This window comes from Thunnus albacares, chromosome 8 (genome assembly GCF_914725855.1).
Source record: "Thunnus albacares chromosome 8, fThuAlb1.1, whole genome shotgun sequence".
Taxonomy (NCBI): domain Eukaryota; kingdom Metazoa; phylum Chordata; class Actinopteri; order Scombriformes; family Scombridae; genus Thunnus; species Thunnus albacares.
Genome location: NC_058113.1, coordinates 26770457 through 26792039, shown reverse-complemented (window position 1 = coordinate 26792039; position 21583 = coordinate 26770457). Strand labels below are relative to the sequence as shown.

Sequence of the window (21583 nt, the reverse complement as noted above, 5' to 3'; positions counted from 1 at the left end):
GCTTGCACAAGTGTGGTTATTACAGTATCATATAGGACTGTGAGTATTCATCGCAAAGACTGAAATGTGATCTGCACGACAGCTGCTGCAGCAAATGCACAAAGAGAACAGGCGCGCGTCCGGCTGCAGCTCCGGCTGTGGTGCGTTAATCCTGCACAGCTCACACATGCGCATGTTTAACCGACAGTATCAGCTCTGAGCGTTGATGTGGAGAGCTTCAGAGCAGATAACGAAGGCATTGTCATATCTAATTGATATTCCCTCTGTAGTTTCTATTTTTTTTTTCCCTCCAGTTCCCACTACAAGCTGCAGGGAGGACAGAGCTTCTCTTGTGTGTTGCTGTTGCCTGAAGCTTGGTGTTTCAAAGAGGGGATGCAGGGTCTTTAACCTGCTGCAGGATCAGGTCCGGACACGCAGGGAGGCAGACGCCCATCCTATTTGTGACCATGTGCTGTTGTAATATGCGACATACACAGATATTATAGACAACAGCCAGGCTTTGAGGGGGAACAGGATTGTCCTTTAACGCTTTGCTGGCAGCTGCCAACACAATTTGCATAGGGGTTTGTTTTGGGGAAAACAGCTTCAACCGCCGGAGCAGTCGCCTACCCACCTACGAATTCACTGGATTTGTCAGCACGGTTTTTCGTATAATGGAGTTTGGACTGAATTGATGCTTATTCAAGCCTGGATAAAGAAACAGACTACGGCTGGTTGCAGGACTACTCTGGCGCACTAAATAGGTGCGATTACAGTTCAGGTTTTCGTCTGCCTGATAGCTACTGTTGGTCAGTTGGACAGTAATTTTAATTTGAGAGCTTTACTACAGTGCCGTCCGTATTATCACACATATATTTAAGGAAATAATATATATAAATTTGTGAACTTTATAGCTTTACTGTATGCAGTGCCAGCTGCGCCATTTGCTACATTTTCCGTTGCACTTTGCTTTCAAATGGACTTTAAATTCGGCATTTTTGTGTGTATCCTTTAATTTAACGGTACAATCCGTAAATTCTAAACATAATTATTATTATATTTACATTTTAAACTAAATAAACTTCTTTTTTTCTCTCTTGGAGCCTTTGGAGAGCTCTCTGCACCTTTGGATACACCTGTGCACTTTTGGAGAGGTCCATTTGGATCCATAGCTGTCCTTTTGCCTTGTTGGATTCTACTCTCATAAAATTATTACCCTGTCGGTCTTTTTGGTCTAGTCCACAAGAAAAGGGTCTCTTTGACTCAAAAATCCCACCAATGGGCTATTTGTAGTCTCCCAAAGATGCTCCAGGGCTTGGCAAACGCACAAAAGGCAGCAGAAAGTCTCTAAGAGCTCAGCTGCGCACTGACTGACAATTGCTTCTCAGTATCAACTGTATGACTATTGGATGGACCAGAATAAGTTGAAAGCATGGGGGTAGGACATGGTGTATTTGAGGAGGGGGCTTTACTGTATAAGACCACTGAGGTGCCATTATAAAGTGGCATTTTGGAGCATATGTATATATGGTGCCAAAATGGCCATTTTGGGGTTTTGGGGGCTCTCTGAGCTCTTTATAAATGGTTTAGTCCAATTTGATCACCCCTACATATTCAACATACATGGAAGTGTCCTTTTTTGCAGGGATTGCTGGGAAGAAGAAGGAGGCTGTCGAGGTTGGGGCTGTGGAGAGGGAGGTATAGGCAGAGCCACTCTCAAAAGGTAAGAAATCCTATGTTCAGCTGGGGCCAGTTGTGCCCAATGTTGGCTGGGAGGCAGATGGAGACTATATTCTCAACATTTAGACAGAGAAATAGAGGTTTTCAGGTGTATTTTGATGTCTCTTTGGTGTTACAGAGCAGGGAGGGTCAGGGCATTATGGTGTGCATTAACAAGGAAACATGGAGGGACGGCTAGGGGGAGCCATAGCTGGGCAGGAAGGCAGCTGCCTGGCCCTGAGCTGTGAGGAGGGGTTTAGCTTGATTTAGTACTCACAAACATAGAAGAACTCCGGAAGACCCTTCATTGTGGTATTTTAATCTTCATTAGTGTAGTTATTGTTTGAACTGTCTCAGGGGTGTACTTCCTCAGGAGTCTCCCAACTGCCACACAGGCTAACTTCTATAAAAGACAAGAGAGCAAAATGTCATGTCACAACAAGAAGTGGCTGAAAATCATCCAAACAAGTCATGAAAATGTGAATCACATACTTCTAGAGTGAATATAATAGCATATAATGTGTAAATTTGGATTAGCTTAGCACTGTTGTGATCATAGAAAACATTCAAGATGGCCACTCCACTGCAGGGAAGCAGGTGAGAGCAGCATGACGCTTCCTGGTTAGACAGACAGACCTACTTTGTGTACAACCAAACCGTTTCTAAAGGTTTCTGTCTATAAATACCAAAAAAAAGTATATTTTCTTATAGCTTTTTTCTGTGTACATGCGTATTATTGAAGAAGCTGAGTCACTGAGCCACAACTTTAGGCCAGGACTCTCTGACGGAGAAGTGGGAGTGTTGTGTCCTCTGCTTTAAAGGCCATGCTGCCTCACAGCAGTGATTGGTTAACTCACAGAGGAGACTTTAACTCAGCAGCTGTAATCTGACTCATTAATTGGCCCTTAATGAGAATTATTATTAATATATTAACAAATATGATCATACGTCAGTCCTTATTTATCTTCAAATTGATTTAATATTCAACAAAAAAATCAATCCCAGAAATTAAGAAATGTTCTCGCAGGTGAAGTCTTGATTTAGGAGTAATTTCATTTGCGCAAAGGGTTAATTTTCCTTTTTGCAGATAGAAATGCTGCCGTCAGATGCACCTAAATCATCCGATTTGTGATTAATCTAGCTCAGATTATTCCAGAGCACTTTCAAAATGATAAATTTCACAGTGGTATCGTTTCAGAGAAGTACTTTGAGTCAAAAAACTGTAATTAACCCTTTCATTACCTGACTCTCATCTTGTGGTTTGCAGTATTGTGCTGAGATGAGGTGTGGCTTCTCTTGTAGAACGTAATCTGTGAAGACAAAAACAGAAATATAACATATAAAAATGTGATTTGTTGATAATTGAATTGCTATCAAGTTCTATTTATAAAACAAAAACACTTTTTATTCGGTGACGTAATCATAAAATTTGAAAAAAAAACTGTCCAGTTAAGGGAGGAGCAGCAAACGTTGAAAAGATGTCTTTTAAAAATGATAATACTTTGTAAAAGGGCCTTCAAGAATCATTTTATAGGTGCTTTATCTTCTCTTAGATGATTTTTCAAGTGGAGGTTTTACTAAGTATTTAATTAAGATACATATATGAATGTTTTTTTCTTGATTTCATGCATTTAAACACATCATTTCAAAGTGAATCTGAAGCTAAAGGGTTAATTCTTGCTCCTGTGCGTCACTGCTGTCAGTCCACAGTAGTGGTGCTGAAATCAGATGGTGGATGGTATGGCTGTCTGTTGTCATGATAGGTAACTTACCGCCCCCTCTGGTGGACACGGGCATTTAAAAAGAAAAATAAAGCAAAACACAAACACACACGTCTGGTCATCACATGTGTGTCTCAGAGGCTTGTCTGAACTTGCTCGGCCTTGTGGTCATCAGCTGTCAGTGTCAGCGCAACATGGCTTTGACTATTTTTGTGACTACGTTGTAATCTATGAGTGGTGTGAGTGTCAGTGGCACCATAACACACATACTGAGCCATTAAGTGGCAGATAAGAGGATACTGAACACACACACACACTTTCCTCCTTTTCTTTTATCAATGCTATGAGTCCTTGAGCCACATTTAGCTCTGTGACATTCATATATCATATTTTTAGTTGTAGAAAAACACCCTTATATTGTCCCTTTTCAACAGAGCTTTAACTACTCACTCTTTTAGCCTTTAGCATCCAGTTTGAACTTTTACCTTACACTTTTATCTAAATCCTTCCTTTAAACTAGCTTGAAACCTTCTGGATAGCAGCTCCTGTTATGTAAGAAACAAGTCTTACAGCTCAGTCAGCCGTGGCTTTTTTGTTTTCTCACTTAACTGCAGCTGAGTCGAGAGTTGACTTTTTCTGTCACGCCCTTTAGCTGCTGCTAGCTCTCAACATGCCTTCCTCATTCAGCTCGCTGTCGCTGCTCCTGAGGAGCTATCAGCTCCGTCCATAGAAACACATTGGGAGCAGCCTGGTGCTGAAAGTCTCAAGTGCTGAATGGAGCTCTGTCAGAGAGAAGGAAAGAGGCTGTTAACTCCTTCACTGCTGAAAACTGCAACCAGCAAGGGACAAAAATCTGCTCACTTCCTGTTTTCAGACAGACAGAATGAACCAGAATCAGTCCTATGCAGCTTCTTCTGTGCTGGATTGTTTTCTTGTTTCTGAATCTATGTGTTTGTTTCGTTTCAGCAATCATCAGGATCCCTGTCTCACTTTAACAACACAGGAGAGGGTTCCTGAGTGAGCTCCAAGAGAAGACATTTGATGTAAGATGCTACATTTCTCCTCCGACACTCAACCGGCACATTTCTGTCACAATCACTTGTCCTGTCGGGATATTCCATGAAAGAAAATACCTTTTCTCTGTGGCTGTCAAAGCATACAGAGAGAGTCTCAGGCTGCAAGGAACTGAAATAATTGGTTAGTGGTGACAAGCAAGAGTGTCAGCTGAGTGTTAGCAGCACAGTGTCAATGCTACCATTAGATTCGTTTTGCTTGTCTTTAAGCTGATTTATTGAGCAGCTGTAAAGTGATTGAGCCTTCAGATTATAACACTGTTCTATACATTAATTTATACCTGAATCTGATAGTTAGGGCTGCAATTAACAATTATTTTCATTTTCGATTAATCTGATTGCTTTCTTGATTGATTGATCAATCATTGTCTAAAAATGTTAGGAAATAGCCTTTTTAAAATTTCCCTAAGCCCCAGTCTTCAAATTGCTTGTTTTATTTGACCAACACTCCAGATTCAATTTAATATATGTGATAAAAAGCACTTAAAATCATTATTGCTAAGGTTAAAAAGAACTTGGACTAAAGGGATGTCATCAAGTTACTGATGTAATCTCATGTTGTCCGTCCTCAAGATAATTTATTTCATAGTTGCTCAATATGGGATTGATAATCCTGAATTATCAAGGATTTGAATGCACACTCAGGGTCTGGGGATTTGGAAGAGTTAAAATTGTCTTTTTTAGGCAAATATTTGGTGTATTTTTTTTTTTTTTTTTTTAAAAGGTGTCTTCCAGAAAAACCAATAAAGTAAACAGTAAAAAGCAAAATTGATTGAGTAACTTTATCAAAACATGTTTGGTTACTATTCATGCAGCAGTTTATACGGACAATCTTACCACAGTTTATTTGTTTTACAGCATTAACTGTAAAATGATCCAGTCGTTACTAACTACTACTGTAGTACCAGAATGCCTCATAATTTTATAAATGTGGCCGCAGCATCCTAAAAACCATCAGTTATAGTAAACTGTGATCTCTCTCTCTCTCTTCCATCTCTCTCATAGACGTCCGTATTGATCCTCACATCGTGAACTCATCTGCACCACCTGGAAACCATGATGGAAGAGGACATCATTGAGGACCGGGCCAAACTGAAGCAGGGCCTGGTCAAAGTGCTGGAGTGTGTGGCCACCATCTCCTCTGCAGCAGCCGTGGTTAACCCCATTTTCGGCGTGGCTGGATCCCTGATCCGTGTGGTGCTGCACCACGTTGACGATGAGGACATCCGCACCCTGAAGCGCGAGTTTGGTTCCGTCAACCGGGCGCTGGACGAGATCTCTCAGCAGAATCGCAACACGCTGGTGCAGATCAAGAAGGAAACGCTGGATGGCCAGTACTGCTGTGTGGAGGAGAACCTGAAGAACCAGTTTAGAAAGTTCATGGAGATGGTGGAGGCACGGCCGGAGCACCGCCAGCGCAAAAGAGATGACTTTGAAGAGAGTTATGCCAACGACTTGGGCGACCAGAACCTGCACACGCTCTTCGATGGTGTGGACGGGAAACCGAAGCTCTTCAGCAGACCCATCCTGGAAGTCTACCTGAAGCACTCGCAAGGTGACCGCCGCACCATGGAGCGACTCTGCACACGCCTCACTTACCTGTTCTGCATCGGGCTCATCGCCCTCATGGGCTACGCCGCCATCATCGGAGACGATGAAGAGGGGCTGAGCGAGGAGTGGGCCGAGAAGATGGAACGGGTACAGGAGAAGATGCAGGAGGCTCTTTGCAAGTGCAAATAAAGAAGTAGCATGAAGAAGAGCTTTTTTTTTCCACTGCTGCTTTTCCTTCATATTCAGGACTCATATCCACATTCCTCCTGGCTTTTTCTATCCTTAGAAGCTCTTTGTATGCATCTGCGTTCACTGTTTGAAAGTCTAGGGATAATAATGAGCTCATTCTTGTCAAAACACATAATTTGTCCAAACTTGCTGCATGTGCAAGTGATGTAAAGACAACAAATTGGCTTCACATCACAATTGGCTCAAATTTACAGATTAATAATGTACATTGTTCAGGTTATATGATTGATCTGAATAAGACCGTGGTGGTTTCAGCTGATATAAAAAAAAAAACTGCAGCGCAATTTATCACAAATCTACTCTAAGCATTCAATTTTAGCAAGAAATGTAAGGAAATTACACTGTTATAGATATTAACATCATCTATAAATCAGGCTTTGACATAAATGTACCTTTCTAGCTTTAGTGTGTGACATTGCAATTAATGTCTCCCCCATTATGCACTTTTTGAAAGTATTTATATAATATTTGCCATGTATGGTAGTTTTTGAAAAATATATACCACTGTGTTGGGATGGGCAACAAGCCAAAGTAAAACCTTTACATTAGAGGCAAACAAGCTTAGGCTCCTGTCACATGAACATGGCATCACTACAGGGTCTCCTATGAGTTCTTTCAAATTTAAACCTACTGTACATCCTCTGTTTTATATTATACCATATGCCACTGATGTAGTAACTGCTTCTAGACTCAGAGGGACGTACTGTAGGTTGCCACTTATCTGTAATTTAAAAACCAAACCAAGAAACAAACATCCCAAAGTTTCCAGAGCTATGAATGTAACTACAGCGATACAATCATATATTACATGATCATACTTACATTAGCAAAATATGTTCCACAGGTATGTTATGGAGCTCATGATACGCTATGCATACTTGTTGTTGTCTGACACTAAATGAATCTTATTTTACACTAATATTTCTGATGCCGCTGCACTAAGATCTTGAATGAATGTTTTCGGTTAAGAAATTGAAAACACTACCATTACCAATAAAATTGGATTTGATGTAACACTACATCAGTTAAAATAAACACTTCATTATAAAAAGAATACTACACTAATATAATTTGCCATTCGTGAGGTGACATTAACAATGGCCTTAAATGTGCATCCATTTTCATCACCCAAAACCTTTTTAGATGTTTATTTTCTGACTTTTATGATAAAATGTGATATTGATAAATGTGAGGAACTGTTATTATAGGAAGTTATAATGTCACTTCTACTCCCTTGTGCAATTCTATCACTCTTATTTTCTATTTGATGTGTACTACAGCGTAAATGCAATGCAGGAAGTGCACCAAGTGTTGCTGCAATATATATACATATATATATATATATATATATATATATACATATTATGATGTATGGTCATTTGTGAGCATTTAGAACATGTAAAACATTTAATATCCTTTTTTTTAACAGTTAACCCTCAGCTAGATAAATGTTTTGGCTCTTTGTGCTCTTCCTCATCGGACCAATAGTGCCTAAATGTGCTATTTGTTTTGTATTCTGGTTTGATTTTTCCTTTTAAGGGGTTTTGTATATTCTTGCAAGTACATTATTGTATAAGACATTATGTTTTGAATACGCTATACACTACAGTAAAGATTTAATTTTGTGCCCTTTTTCTGTTTTAGCAAACTGGTGGTATGAGTAGTAACTGGTGGGTTTGGATTGCTGTATCAGGACAGTTCTGACTGTCAGAAATGTTTAGTTTAATAGACTAAATATTGATTACTAGACAGAATCTGATTGTCATCAATGGCTTTCAATTCATCTACGTTTATATGTTTGTTTTTTATATTTTACCCAGGTCTAACTCTCACTGCTCTCATCCTTTCAATAAATAACCATGTCCTAAAGTGGTCAATGTGGCATTATGCCATATAGTAAACGTTACATCAACTATAGTCAAACTGCTGTACAGAGGAAAATTATATGATCCTCTTCATGCTTTTTGAAATGTCATATTTGTGAATATGTTGCCTTTTTATGTTACGGATCTTTGATGCCTGCTTGTATATGCACCATTATAAATAAACATGGGTGAAAAATACTGCTTTGGAGTAGTAAATCTTTTACTATAGTAACAACTGCAATAAGGAAAAATGATCCATTACAAGTTATGTCTTATTGATAAGATATATTAGATAGATTGACTCTGATAAACTGAGCTATATTCACACTTTCATATATATTAATTACCGTGACATACACTTCTTGGTCAAAAGTATGTGGACACTCGTTTGTGTACTTCTGATCTAAGGTTGTTTTTCATAGACTGGGCTATAGACCCCTTAATTCCCATTTATGGGAAAAATTAATGCTACAGCATACAATAATACTTAGACAGTACAGTAATGTTCTAATTGTATAGTAACTTTGACGACATTTTGAGGCTTGTCCTTTCCTGTTTTGATACAATGCCCATAAACACAAAGCTAGGTCCATAAAGAAATTGTTTTTCCAGTATGGTGTGGAAGAACTTGACTGGCCCGCACAAAGCTCTGATCTCGACCCCATCCAACACCTCTGGGATGAACTGGAACGGCAGCTGCGAGCCAGGCTTTAGTGCCCAACCTCATCAGTGCTCTTGTTGCTGAATGGGACCAAATCCCTGCAGCTAGATTCCAAAATTTTGTATAGCAAGAAATAACAAGTTTTTTTGTCTGTGAGATATTGAAAAATGACATTGTGTATTTATCCTTCCTGTAAAAATTAGATATATAAAATGTCTAATAATGTCTTTTTGAAAATATAATGAAAGGACATAAAAACTCCCAGAAATACATCACAAGAATGGGTAGGAAATACTTTATATATAATTAGAATTACATAGTATGCAAAAATATTTTAATTTTTCACAAGGTAATATAACGGATTGTAAGTTTATGTATTGAGTAAATGTACTCTCTCACCTTGGACATGCACACTGACAATAGTAACACTACTGTCAAACAGGTTCTGACAGGACTCACAGCACAATACATGTGTTGGAAAATACGCATCTTAATCTAGAATATCAGATATCAAATTCTGAAACAGAAAATTGACAACAAATCAATCAAATTACTTTTAATGAGATTCATTCGTTTTATCCACTGTTTGGTGAGATTATATATTTAGTTCCTGCTTTAATAATATAAATGATGCTTGCACAGTAAAATATTCAAACCCTGTTTTTATGACTGTATCATTCCATTAAATATAAATATCCTGATTGTCATATTGTTTGCACAGATTTAGTCTGAAATACAGTGTGTGGTATCTTTGGAAACTGGCATTAAATGCGTAGAATTTAACATTAAATATTCTCAGATGGTGCATTGGGAGGATCCAAGGAAGGTGCAATTTACTGATTTGTACACAAGATGGCGTGAGTACTTCACTTGCTTCACCATTACACCTGTTTTCACTGATCCCCCCCGAGGGCCAACCGGACTGAAGCATCACATCTGCGTTTCTAATCTGTCGAGCTATTAAAGCCTGCTTCTATTTTTTCTTTTTAGCTCACAAACAGATCTGCTACACGACCAACACGAAGAATAACCAAATGAATCTTTAAAAGATCAAAAGAGGGGAAACAGAATTTACCTAAGGTGAAATAACCGAGCACAAAGCAGAGGTTAAGCACTTGTGGTATGGCCCTCATGCATCATTATCCAGATGAACAGGTTTGACTCACAGCTCAGAGTTGGGGAACCAAAACTGGAAAATTTGCACTGCAGCCGTTTGAAATGCAGATAAATGAGATACTGAAATCTGAGGTACTTACCTTTCCTGCAGAAAGACTGATGAATGTCTTTGAGCCGCCGACGCACGTCCTCTGTCATGTGATGGAGCTCGTTTTTTTCCCCATGACAAGAGCTCCTTTCAGAGAATCCATTGTCACCTGAAGAAATAATGTAGGCCTGCCTATTATTCAGAAATTCAAATAAAAGTTTTGGGCAAAGGCTACATCGAGTAGAAATCATGACGTGAAGTCCTTCATGGCTCAGAGGAGAAACGATGAACGCGTAATGATCTTTTTTTGGTGAGGGAGGATCCGCTTGCGCGCTCACAGGGCGCGTCGTGTGCGCACAAATGAGGGGGAAGTAAGGTTTAATTTAATCATCATAGAGTCTTCTGACTGATAAAAAAAAATTACGGTGTTTATTTCGATTTTTCAATGGATGTTTTAACCCCTTTTGTTTATATTTGTGACAAATCTGACTGGAGAGAGGTGACGCTGAGCTGTGCAGGAGTTATAAATAGCCTGTGCTTGACAAATTCGCTCCCTGCACATTAAAATCTAATTTAATGTGATCTAACCTATTCAAAATCTTATGACAAATACCAACGTTTCTGGCCTAAGATTTTTAATACTGCAGCTGCACAACATGAAGCGGTTGTGGTAAAAATGAAAATGATGATGTTCACATCAGGTTACCATAGTTAAACACCAAAAAGTCAATGAATAATAGTTTTTCCAATCATCTTACCTTAAATTTGGATCCTTTAACAGCTGAAGATCACGATGATAATGGTGAAACATTTGCGCCAAGTGCGCAAGAGACTTCTCTCAGAGGAATAAACCGTGTGGAAAACAATTTACAGAAAAACTATAGTTTATTTGACTGCGTTTCGATGAAAAGAGACCGAATCCTCCCTTCATGGTGACAAAAGCACTGAAAGGAAAATGGAGACCAGATATTTAACCTCTTGTGTGCGCTCTCTCCCTCTCTCAGTGTCTCTCTCTCTCTCTGTCTCTCTCTCTGTCTCTCTCTCTCTCTTTTTCTCTCTCTCTCTCTCTCTCTCTCCCTCTCTCTCTCCTTTGCAGATACTGTGTGCGCATCTCCTCTCCCTCTGTGGATCCTGTTTTTGGACAACTCCTCAGCTCCACAGTGGACAAGAGAACCGTGGGAATTTCCTCAAACTTGAAGGAAAAAAAAAAACTTGTTTGCAGCTGCTGAGGCTCATCAGGCGTGAAGGACCAGCAAATCCTTTTCATTGAGGTACAGAAAAAACCCTGTTATTATAAGAATGTGATGAATGTCCTTATCTCCAATCAGAAAGGGTAAATATGCTGTAAGGTGTGTCCGATGCTCTCAGGGGATTTATGCGTAAAAAAGATCCTCCAATGCGCATTTCTTTTGGGTGCGCATGACAGTTTGGACACATGACAAACCTTTTCCTCATTTATTTACCAATAAAATCTTAATTTCTTTAAACTATCCGCTCAAATTATTCTTTTTTTTACCGTTTTGTCCAGTTCATCATGTTTTCATCTTTGCCTCTCGTTATAATAAACACAGATAATCGCAGCGCATTTTCAGACACGAATAAACTAAACAAATGGAAAATGTTAATTTGTCGAAGAGATGGGTGACGCAGCATCTGGGGTCCATCCTCAGACAAACGTCTGAACGGAGAGGACACAATAATATATGTATGTCAGGTTGCAAGCAAGGATGAAAGGGGATTTTTAAACATGCTTGGCCTTGGTCTGCTCTGCTCTGAAATGAGTCATACAGACCCAAGGGCATTTCTGTCATTTATTTATCTGTCAAGTATCTCAGGCCCCCATTTTGTTTATATGACATCATTATCTGCATCTTTCAAGGTGGGTGTTTTTTTTTCTGCAGCCCAAAAGATTGAAAGTAATTACTATATAGCTTACATGGTCAAGATAAAGATTTGAACAAAAATCACATTTTTAAAATGTTGCATTTGAGTCTGACATCATATCAATCTTCCTTTTCTTAAAATAACAAAATAGGAGCTTTTGACATGATTTAAACTTAGTGTCATATCTTTTTTAGGTAGCAAACATCCAGATAACTGTTCTACAATGTGTTTTATAACCTGCTAGGAGTCTGAAATCTTCTTCTCGGGTTAATTAATAGTGGCGTAGTTTTCTTCTTGAGGAAAAAGATCCAACGTTCTTTGAAAAGCTTTTAAAAGCATCATTTATGTTTTGCGTAACTTGCAAAGTAGATTTTAAGGAAAAGGAGAAGACAAAAGAAAAAACTGCTCTGCTGCACAAATTTGTATCTTTTTTTTTTGGCCTTTTATCTAATGTTTGCCTTTCTATTGTGAAATACTAGATAGATGAACCTCTTCTTCTTCAAATTAAACAGAAATTTCAATGATTGAACTGCAACTCACAACTCATAGACCTACACAACCTGTGAGAAGGGGTCACATGTACAGCTTCATTTTAAGTGTTCACTAACCACAAAAAACATTTGAGCACCACTGTTGTAGATGGGAATGGCCACTTTTCCCTCAACCTAGTGAAGGCCATGATTCAAAACTACATTTTAACAGTCGATTTTTCAAAAACAACAGAATAAAGACTGTAGCTAGCCCATTCTCCCTGAAGCTAATTTCTATTTAACACCAGATTTTGTTCCTTATCTCTTAGAAAATGACCAGTTCACTGGAGAAGGTTGTGGCCCAGAAGAAGGAGGCCATTGAGGCAGTGATGGATATGTTTGAGAGGGGGGCCGAGGTGTTGGCCAGCGCTGTTGGGGAGCTCTTCCCCCTCTGTGAGGCTGCCGCTCCGGTTCTACGACTGGCTTTAGACAATGTCCAGAGCAAAGAGGTCTTCTATGTCAAAGAGCAGTTCTTGACAGTAAGGAACAAGCTTGATGTGCTCTCGACCCAACTGGAAGACATCGACTGCGAGATCAAGAAGGCGAAACTGGATTCCCATTACTTTTCCGTAGAGGAGAACATAAGGAACCAGTTTCGTAAATATGTGGACATCATAGAGGCAAAACAGCAGTTCCGGGAGGTGAAGACTCGCCTTTTTTTGGAGCATTTCACTAAAACTGGAGGAGACAAGAACCTGTTTGTGCTATATGATGCTATGATGGGGAATAACAGCTTTGGAGAGTCAGTTTTAGAGTTGGTAGAAAGGTAAATTGTTATAGTTTGTCGTGTATATGTTTTTTATTACAGTTCTCATGTTCTACTCATGTTTTTGACACCAGGTATCTCTGGATAGGAGCACCAGATAAATACCTTAAATGTAGATGTAAATGGTTCTTCTGTTTTGCAGGTATGTGGCAAGGAACCGCCGTCTTCTGGAAGATTTCTGTGTCCGGATGAAGGAGCTCTTCTGCTTGGGCCTGATTGCTCTGCTGGGGCACTGTGCCTTAACCCAGGGCCAAGAGGAAGAACAGGACAAAATCCAAGAGTGGAGCAGCAAAATTGAAGAGGTAGAGTCTAGGATGAAGACAACCATTGAGTCCTGTGTCGCTGCCTTACCAGAGCAAGCAAAACTAGACGCCCAGCGGCTCCTGCAAGAAAAGGAAGAAGGAAGCCTGCAAGATACAAGTCAGCAGCTTCTAGAATTCTTGGTGAAAAAGTATGATTGGGTCAGCTGGTCAGTGCGGATGATCAACCACTCAGGGAGCACCTACCGGAACTGGCGAGCAGGAGAGCACTTTCATCATGTGGCTGGACAGAACTGGTTCGAGGTGCTCCAGGTGAACAACATCAACCTGGTGGTGTCGTACAGCGCCAAACCCCAGCCAGTGCCACGCGACTGCATTCGGCAGGTGATGGAGGGCCAGGGAAAGAAGGGTAATGCCCCGGCTGTGGTGGAGGTGCTGGAGAAGCAGCTGTGCGGGTTTGTTGTTCATGCCGTCAGTCGCCACAAGGAGTCTGCAGCTGCATGGAGCTTTCCATCAGACTGTCACTACTGGGAGAGACACAAGAATGTGGCGGTGTGTGTGCACTCGGAGTAAAGCTCACACATATTTAAGATTTTAGGATTATTTGGGAACAAGTATAACTGTAGAATGCATTTCTTGTTAATCTGCAAGACAAAGTTGAGAGTATCATACTTTATCATAACATTTTAAAGATACTGAACCTCACAAACACTCTATTTCAGATCTTTTGTTGATAGAATTTAAAGGATAAAGCTCACAATTTTGTATATTTTTCTTACTGTCAACAAATCTCATGTGCAGAGCCAAACCAACTATGAATTGATAGCCTGATATATCTTATGTTCCTCTATGCCATAGACCTCTGTTGTTGTCCAAAAGCTATTAAAGACACATCAACGAGCCACACCGCTGCACTGGGTAACATGTTCCTTGGCCCTGAAGAATTTGAGCATGTTAGTTTGTTTAGAAATGGCTCCAAAGAGTAATAACAGTGATCATGTTTTCAGTCTCTGAAGAGTAGTTCTGTGTAAGGCAGATGCAACTCTGCATACGTGAGAACATGGTTCAAATACAGAGATTCACTAGCTTGTTGTGCTACATATCACTCCCTCTTGACTTTGCACTACATTGTACATTGTTAATAACTTTAGCATAAAATAAAATGTATTGACAATAAGAAAAATATAGAAAATCGCCAGCCAAATCCTTTAATCACAAATGCACTTTTATATGATTTCAGGGATGTGTCAACTCTTTATACAGTAAATATTTTATGTTGCAGCTGTTTGAATATTAACTGCTTGCATATTATGAACTGTGTCACCGTGTATCTATTTGTGATGTATGAGTTACTAACCAGTTTGTTTATAACCATAAGGCATTTCATACTAACATTGTATGAAAAGAGTCTATGCTTTTACCTCAGCTGCATACAGTAATAATCCAGTCTCCCATGAGAAATGGCTTCTGCTACCTACAGCTCTAAAGAGATGGTTTTGCTGAGGCGGCATCTACTGAGCTGTGCTCCCATTTTGTCTCTGCATGGCAGGCTGGCCTACATAACTCTGACAGGGAGCGCAGAGGTTACGTTTTCAGGCGTGAAAAACAAGAGGCTCAGAGTTTGGCACTGGAGACGCTGCAATGTGCCTTGTGTACTAAACACATTCAAACCCCTCGATGCTGAACCAAAACTACTGAACCCCACTGCTTACCAGTCCTGTGCCTATAATTATGTCATGGTTTGTGTTAGGTGGTTCGACTTGGATGAGAAGAGATTTCATCTGCAATTTTCTTAATGTATTTATTTTATTTTAGCAACATCCGGTGATAAACAGTAATTGCTGTGTTGTTCTAAATTATCTACCCCCTGCTACCACTGCAGATAGTGTCTCCAGTGATTTTTTTATGTATGTATGCTTTTATATGCTTTTTTATACAGCATTATGATACCCTGACTATTACTAAACACTCCTCTCTCGAACAAATCACTGTTATGTCTGCCACAACTTTAAAATCACATCCTTCCCTGTTCATCATCAGTTTTTTTTCCAGGAAAGAGCCATCTATCACAACCATCACTTTTATGAATGTTTAAATCCATTATGTCATACCAATTGCTGATATAAAGTAGTAAAATGGGCATTTATATTTATGAAATATCATGCGTTATTACTTAAACCACATCAGCTTCTATATTTATACCAAACAATCTCAATAAAATCAGTGCATGATCAGTATTCTGCATCATTTTTATGTTTTATGACAATTAATACAAATACAAATTGTTAATGGATGTGTAAACAAGTATAATCTAATACGCCTCTCTTTTCATGTATAAATGTGATTTACGCAGCACTGTTAGTGTCTGCGTCCATTAAAACAAGGCAGTGCACCCTCAGCAACAGGGACTCCAACTAATTTAATTGATATTTACACATAAGTCAGCATTTCCTGACCGCAGCTCTAGTTTGATGGTCTATGAATAACCTTTGGCTGAGCTAATATCCTGCAGACGAGTAGCAAAGTGCTTGCCTTAGCAGGATAGTATCAGTCATTATGCCTGGTGTAGGTGCAGGGCATTTTATATCTCAGTGGATCTGGAGGGTCTTTAGCTGTTCTCCGTCGTAAATCAAGCCTGTCAGAATCCATCAAGTGCTATCTGTAACATACAGTGCAGTGCAGGAAGACGGCTGTGTTGTTTCATCCTGAGGTTTCTCTGTGTGCAGTGGAAGATAGTGTCCTGAAGTTCTGTGGTCTCCTAGATAAAAATTTGTGTTTACAACCAACCTCAGTATTAATTATAAGAGTTTTGGCTCACAAAAAAAGAACACTACATGTAATTTCTTTGATATCCAATAAATTACTCTCTATAGGCTAAGTGATTTTTATTTGTTATCGTTGTGATCATATTTGAGTGATTATACAGTCATTTTAGTGATGATGAGTGACAAGTGAAATATATGCACATGTAGAGGATAGTTGCTTCCCTCTGTTTCCAGCCTTCATGCTAAGCTAAGCTAATCATCTCAGATAAGAAAGTGTTATCAATCTATTTCAAGCTCTCTGAACAAAAACGAACAAGCCTATTCAACAAAATGTTAAGTTATTCCTTTAATTTAACAACATCCAGTCAAGTATGTAGAAATGATAACCCTGTCATTGCACTCTTGCACTGTCAAAAACATTGGGAACTCCCTTAAACCTAAAACTCAGCTCTTTAAAGTCATCATCATTGTTTCATTTCAAGTCAAACATGCTGGAGTACAGAACCAAAACAATGGAAAACATGCTACTGTCCAAATACTTATCGACTGCACTGTAACACAAAACACTGCACCTGCTAACTTGGCACAAAGCCTTTTTATAATTAGAAATCCCAGACAGGTGACTAACATGCTTTACCACCTTTGATGTATATACAACGACTTTAATCCTACAGAAAATGCGGAGCAGACAGACAGCTGGGTGTGCCAGACAAAAGCTCAGTCTTCAAACGAACCACAGAACCAGTCGTAGAAAACAGACCACTGAAATGTCGCAACACAATGCGACAACAAAACCAGAAAGTCACTGATGTGACACCTGCACCTGCTGTTCACCTATTATGATACTTTTCTATTTAAGGTTAATTTAAATATTTTATTTTTTAATTGAATGTGGTGGATGCATTTGAATATTACATTTTTTTTACATCATTACCAAGTATTTCCAAGGTTCTTCTCCTGTGTAGACATGGAGAGCAGAGGCAGCTTGTACTATGAGCCAGTGGATTCATTAGTGGTTGTGTGGGCTTTGCCTAAGGTAACAACTATTGATCCAAGACGCTCTTCCCCTGCATAAAAGGCTCAGGCTGTGGTAGCCCGTCAATCCTGACTGTCATTATGGGAAGACTAAAGCATCTGTTTACTGACAAGATCTACTGCTTCCATCTCATGTCGCAGCAGCCAGAGTTACCTCGTTCTGCGGTTGTGGGAAGGTTAAATTAAGATTTTCTGAGTGAAAGATTGAAATCTGAGGATGAAATGGCACCAGAGTGAGTTTACAGACAGAGGGCGCTGTCAACATACAGATCTGCATGCAACACAGGAAATCTGTCTGTTGCTGTGGGTCATCTTAATTGACATTTACAGCGTAATATTGTAAAGCCCCTTTGCCAAGAGTAAACATTTTGAAATGTGAAAGTCTGTAGTCTTTTCAGCTGATCCATGTTTTCCTTATCCATTTTAGGGTGAACAGACTGACTCATTTTGGAGTTTTAAGTGCAAAAGGGAGTTATATGTGAATATCAGATGAGACAGTTGGGCCCCGGTTCTGATTTTTATCACTACACATAGATAAAAAAAAAGATAGCAAGCAGATGCAGATGTTGCCTTTTTTCACTGCTGGATGTGTAGGATGTGGCCCAATACAAACTAATTTCAAATATGCAAAAGCTGCCATGATGGTTGTTTTGAAAATAATAAACTGATTACACATCAATTAGAAAAAATCTATCAGTGCACAAAAACCCCAACAAAACCTTTTTCCAGCATCTCCACACTTCTCCTTTCCATCAAGCTGAATCTCCTCATCTCTAAGAGAAGATAGCAGCCAATATCAATATTTCATAAACAAATGAAAGACTGGATGGAGGCTAGCATCAGAGTGGCCCTGGAGGGGAGAGTCGATCAATGGTAGGATAGCTCTGCCCGCTAGTGTCTGCCAATCCCAGCTCAGAATAATGCTATTACCCATCAGTCCGAGTGGACCATCGACCAGCCTGCTGCTCTTTGAGTGGACTAATCCAATAAAAAGCATTAAAACATTTGTTCACTGACACACTGACTGCAGGTCCGAGCCCAGAGACTTTTTATTCAAGGTGCTGCCTGGTTAGAAATTCTGATGTTAAAGTATTAGTTGTACGAAATCAAAAATTCTGTAGGCCTTTATAGCTGTTTTCTATTAAAAATGTTCTGGCAACCACATGTAGCACCATCAGGAGGTCCGATGAAGGGAGAGTTGTCTCAACATAATCATGTACTGTACTTCATAAAGGCTGATTTGGTGTGGGTGTAGGTCAATTAAATAATGCTCAAAGGTTGATTGGCTTGGCAGATAAACAAGCTTTATACACATTCAGTACTTGCAGCTTGCCCCAGTATTAGCTTCTTTCGGGAAAGAGGGATGAACTAGTGTTTTAGAATAAGATAATATTTATATATAAGAGCCTTGCAGTTTTTGGGCTTTACTAGCAGCTTTTAATATTGTTTGTCATATTTATTCAGGTCATAAATCATATTCTTATTTGATTGTATTTTGTCACTATTTGTGTGTTAGTTTTTACTGCAGTGTACCTTTAGTTTTCTGTGTTGGAGGGTGTAGTATTGTTTAAAGGCAGGCTTTTTATGAGTCAGGTTCCCATTGGAAAGTAGACAGTGATTCAGCCGTCTTGCAGTGTATATATCTGTTTTTGTAACAATACTTGTCCACTAAGCCAATGATTTATCATGTGGTTATACATCATCTGAGAGGGGAAAAGTACAATACTGCATATGTACAGTATATGTTATCCTACTTTTATTCTATTATCATGAGAGGATACAGTTTTCATGTCGCCCCATGTAGGGAGAATAAAATTCCTCATCTTGACAGAAATCTGTAAATTTCAAACTACAACAAACATGATGGAGCATCTAATAATAATAATACCTTTAATTTTTACCCCACATGAAACTCAAAGTGCTACAGTATTAATAACATAGAACACACAACATAAAGAAAATAGTTATAAGAATTAAGTTGAAAAAGCCTTCCTGAATAGAAAGGTTTTCAGGTTCTTTTTTTTTTTTTAAAAGAGACTAAGGTCTGTGCAGCCCTCAGAACCAGGAACCAGGAAGGCTGTACCACAAGTGGTCTGAGGGTGTGAGTGGAGGTTTGTGGTATGATCAGTTCCTGTAGGTAGGGAGGTGCATGCCTAGTGTTGTGTTTCTGAAGTTGTTGCAGTTAAAATGTCATCAATCAACCAGGTAACATGAAGCAAAATATATTACTTGCAATAATGATATGATATATATTTGCAGCTTTGAAAAGAATTGTAAATAATAGATGTGGATGGATGGATATATAAATTAAAGATTTCAGCTTAATGGCAGCTATAGAGTTTGTGTAACTGAATGCAACTGGAATGTCTGGGGAATCCATCTGTCAATAAAGCTTTTAAGTGGAAATCCACTGGGTGGTAAACGTGTGTCTCAGCCATCTGCAGTGCCTTAAAATTACCTTCATGTTTTCCAACACTTTCTTTTTTTCCCTCTGATGCCATCACAGTCTGTTTGCCCCCCTTCGAGGCCCCATGTTACTCCACTCATCTGGTGCAGGAATGCTTTTATATTTTGAAATAAACCTTGCCGATCATGTCTGTACCTTCTTGTTTAGTGAGATGAATAAGTGTTAGTTGAAAACCTAATCCGCTTTCTTTTTGCTTCATCAGTAACAGTCACTTAGTGAGTTAGGTGAGTCTGATTGTGCAACACTCATGGAGGAGGTGTAAGCTGAGTATTATGACCCCAAGGGAGTGGGAGCGGTATGTGAGTAAAAGCGTGAGAAAAAGGAAGTGAGAGAGAGGAAAACCAGGAAACACCACATCACAGAGTCATTGCCTTCAGTGGGTTAATCCCTCAAAATCTACATCAGATCCTCATGAGAACATCAACAAATACAGAAGATCAGATGCAGGAGCGGACTTAATGAATTGAGGGCCTGAGGCAAATATGGGCATGGACCACCCCCCTCCCCCAGGAGTCTCAACTCTCAGCCGATTTTGACAAAGTATTTTTTAAAAATCTTTTCAAGTGGAGGCCAAACAAAGTGTTCCAGGACAAAAAGGTGACACTGCGGACGATCTGTCCAGACTGAGAAAAGTATCATTCACCCAACAAGTCATTCAAGTTAAATGCCAGAATACGTAGTTTATAACTGACCTATAAAATGACACATATAAGCGTTTTCTAAAGTTAAGATTTGTTTTGGTTTAGGCATAAAATGATTTGGTAAGGGTTATCGAAAGATTGAGGTTTGGGGAATGATATTAGTCATGGTTTCAACAAACCAACGCTGACTGTTGGTAGGAAACGGAAAGTGAACAGTGGTGTCTTGTGTCAAAGTCTGACGTTTTGTTGACCCATCCAACCACTCCTCCGCCTCCTCCCTCTGTGGACTCTGTGGTTCTATAAAATCACACTATTTCCGCCTTTGCTCCTGATGCACAAGAGTCATAATTCATATAGCCACTAGACGGCTTTGTCCCTTGAAAAAAACATGTTTTGAGGCATTTTCTGCCATTTTTCTTGGGAAAATAGTCTCCATTCACTATGCCTTGATATTGATCATCACTCTTCACATTCAATGTTTCTTATCAGAATTTCTTGAATTATTTGCCTTTGGCTTGCAGCAATAGTTCAAACACAGCCAATATTTGCATAATAGAATTTGATTTTATGCTGCTATGGTTATAGTAATAGCAGCAGATGTGCAGCAGTGGATCCCTTGTTGAAAACATATTGAATATGAAGTGATCTTCATGTCAATTGTAATATCATGTCTGGGTAGCTTATCTACGGACTGAATGATGGAGGAAATTGACTTAAGATGAAAACACATTTTTGCAACAAAAAGATATGAAGTAAATGGCTTTAAGATGGCTGAAAGAAATTATTTAATCTTGTTTCCTATGTCGTTGTGCCATCTGGCTGCCATTACCAAGTATAGATGCCTTTGCCTAATGGCAAAACTGCCCATAATTAAATGTAACAAATGTTTATTCATCTTACATCTTAGATTCAGGATTAAAATCTGAATTGAATGTCAGAGGAAAGTGAGGTGAGTTAGAGCAGGTATTTAGTTTTGAAGTAGTAACTCGTTTCTGATTTTTAATTAGACTTTTTGTGTAGGAGTCCACTCTGTAACTAACACATTGTGGTTTCTGAAAGCAACGGTATAATTTTAGCAGGAGGCCGTGCGATGACGATGTGTAACCTCAACATTCAGGGAGTTTCTGGGAGTTTCCCCCCTTGCAAGTGTATAAATAGCCCCTAAGGCTTATTTGTCTGTCCACAAAACCATTAGTGAATTAAATTTGTGATT

General features: G+C 39.2%; 2 protein-coding genes across 2 annotated transcripts; both read left to right on the top strand.

The window, feature by feature from the left end:
* The first annotated feature begins 1610 nt into the window (after nt 1–1610).
* LOC122986967 (protein rapunzel-like) lies at nt 1611–8355 on the top strand. Its single transcript, XM_044358527.1, has 5 exons — nt 1611–1702; nt 2241–2244; nt 3885–3890; nt 4386–4462; nt 5498–8355. The coding sequence occupies exon 5, from the start codon at nt 5549–5551 to the stop codon at nt 6230–6232; it is 684 nt and encodes a 227-aa protein (XP_044214462.1). The 5' UTR covers nt 1611–1702; nt 2241–2244; nt 3885–3890; nt 4386–4462; nt 5498–5548; the 3' UTR covers nt 6233–8355.
* A 2752-nt stretch (nt 8356–11107) lies between these two features.
* LOC122987490 (protein rapunzel-like) lies at nt 11108–14295 on the top strand. Its single transcript, XM_044359394.1, has 3 exons — nt 11108–11293; nt 12706–13202; nt 13345–14295. The coding sequence occupies exons 2-3, from the start codon at nt 12709–12711 to the stop codon at nt 14033–14035; spliced, it is 1185 nt and encodes a 394-aa protein (XP_044215329.1). The 5' UTR covers nt 11108–11293; nt 12706–12708; the 3' UTR covers nt 14036–14295.
* The last annotated feature ends 7288 nt before the right edge of the window (nt 14296–21583 follow it).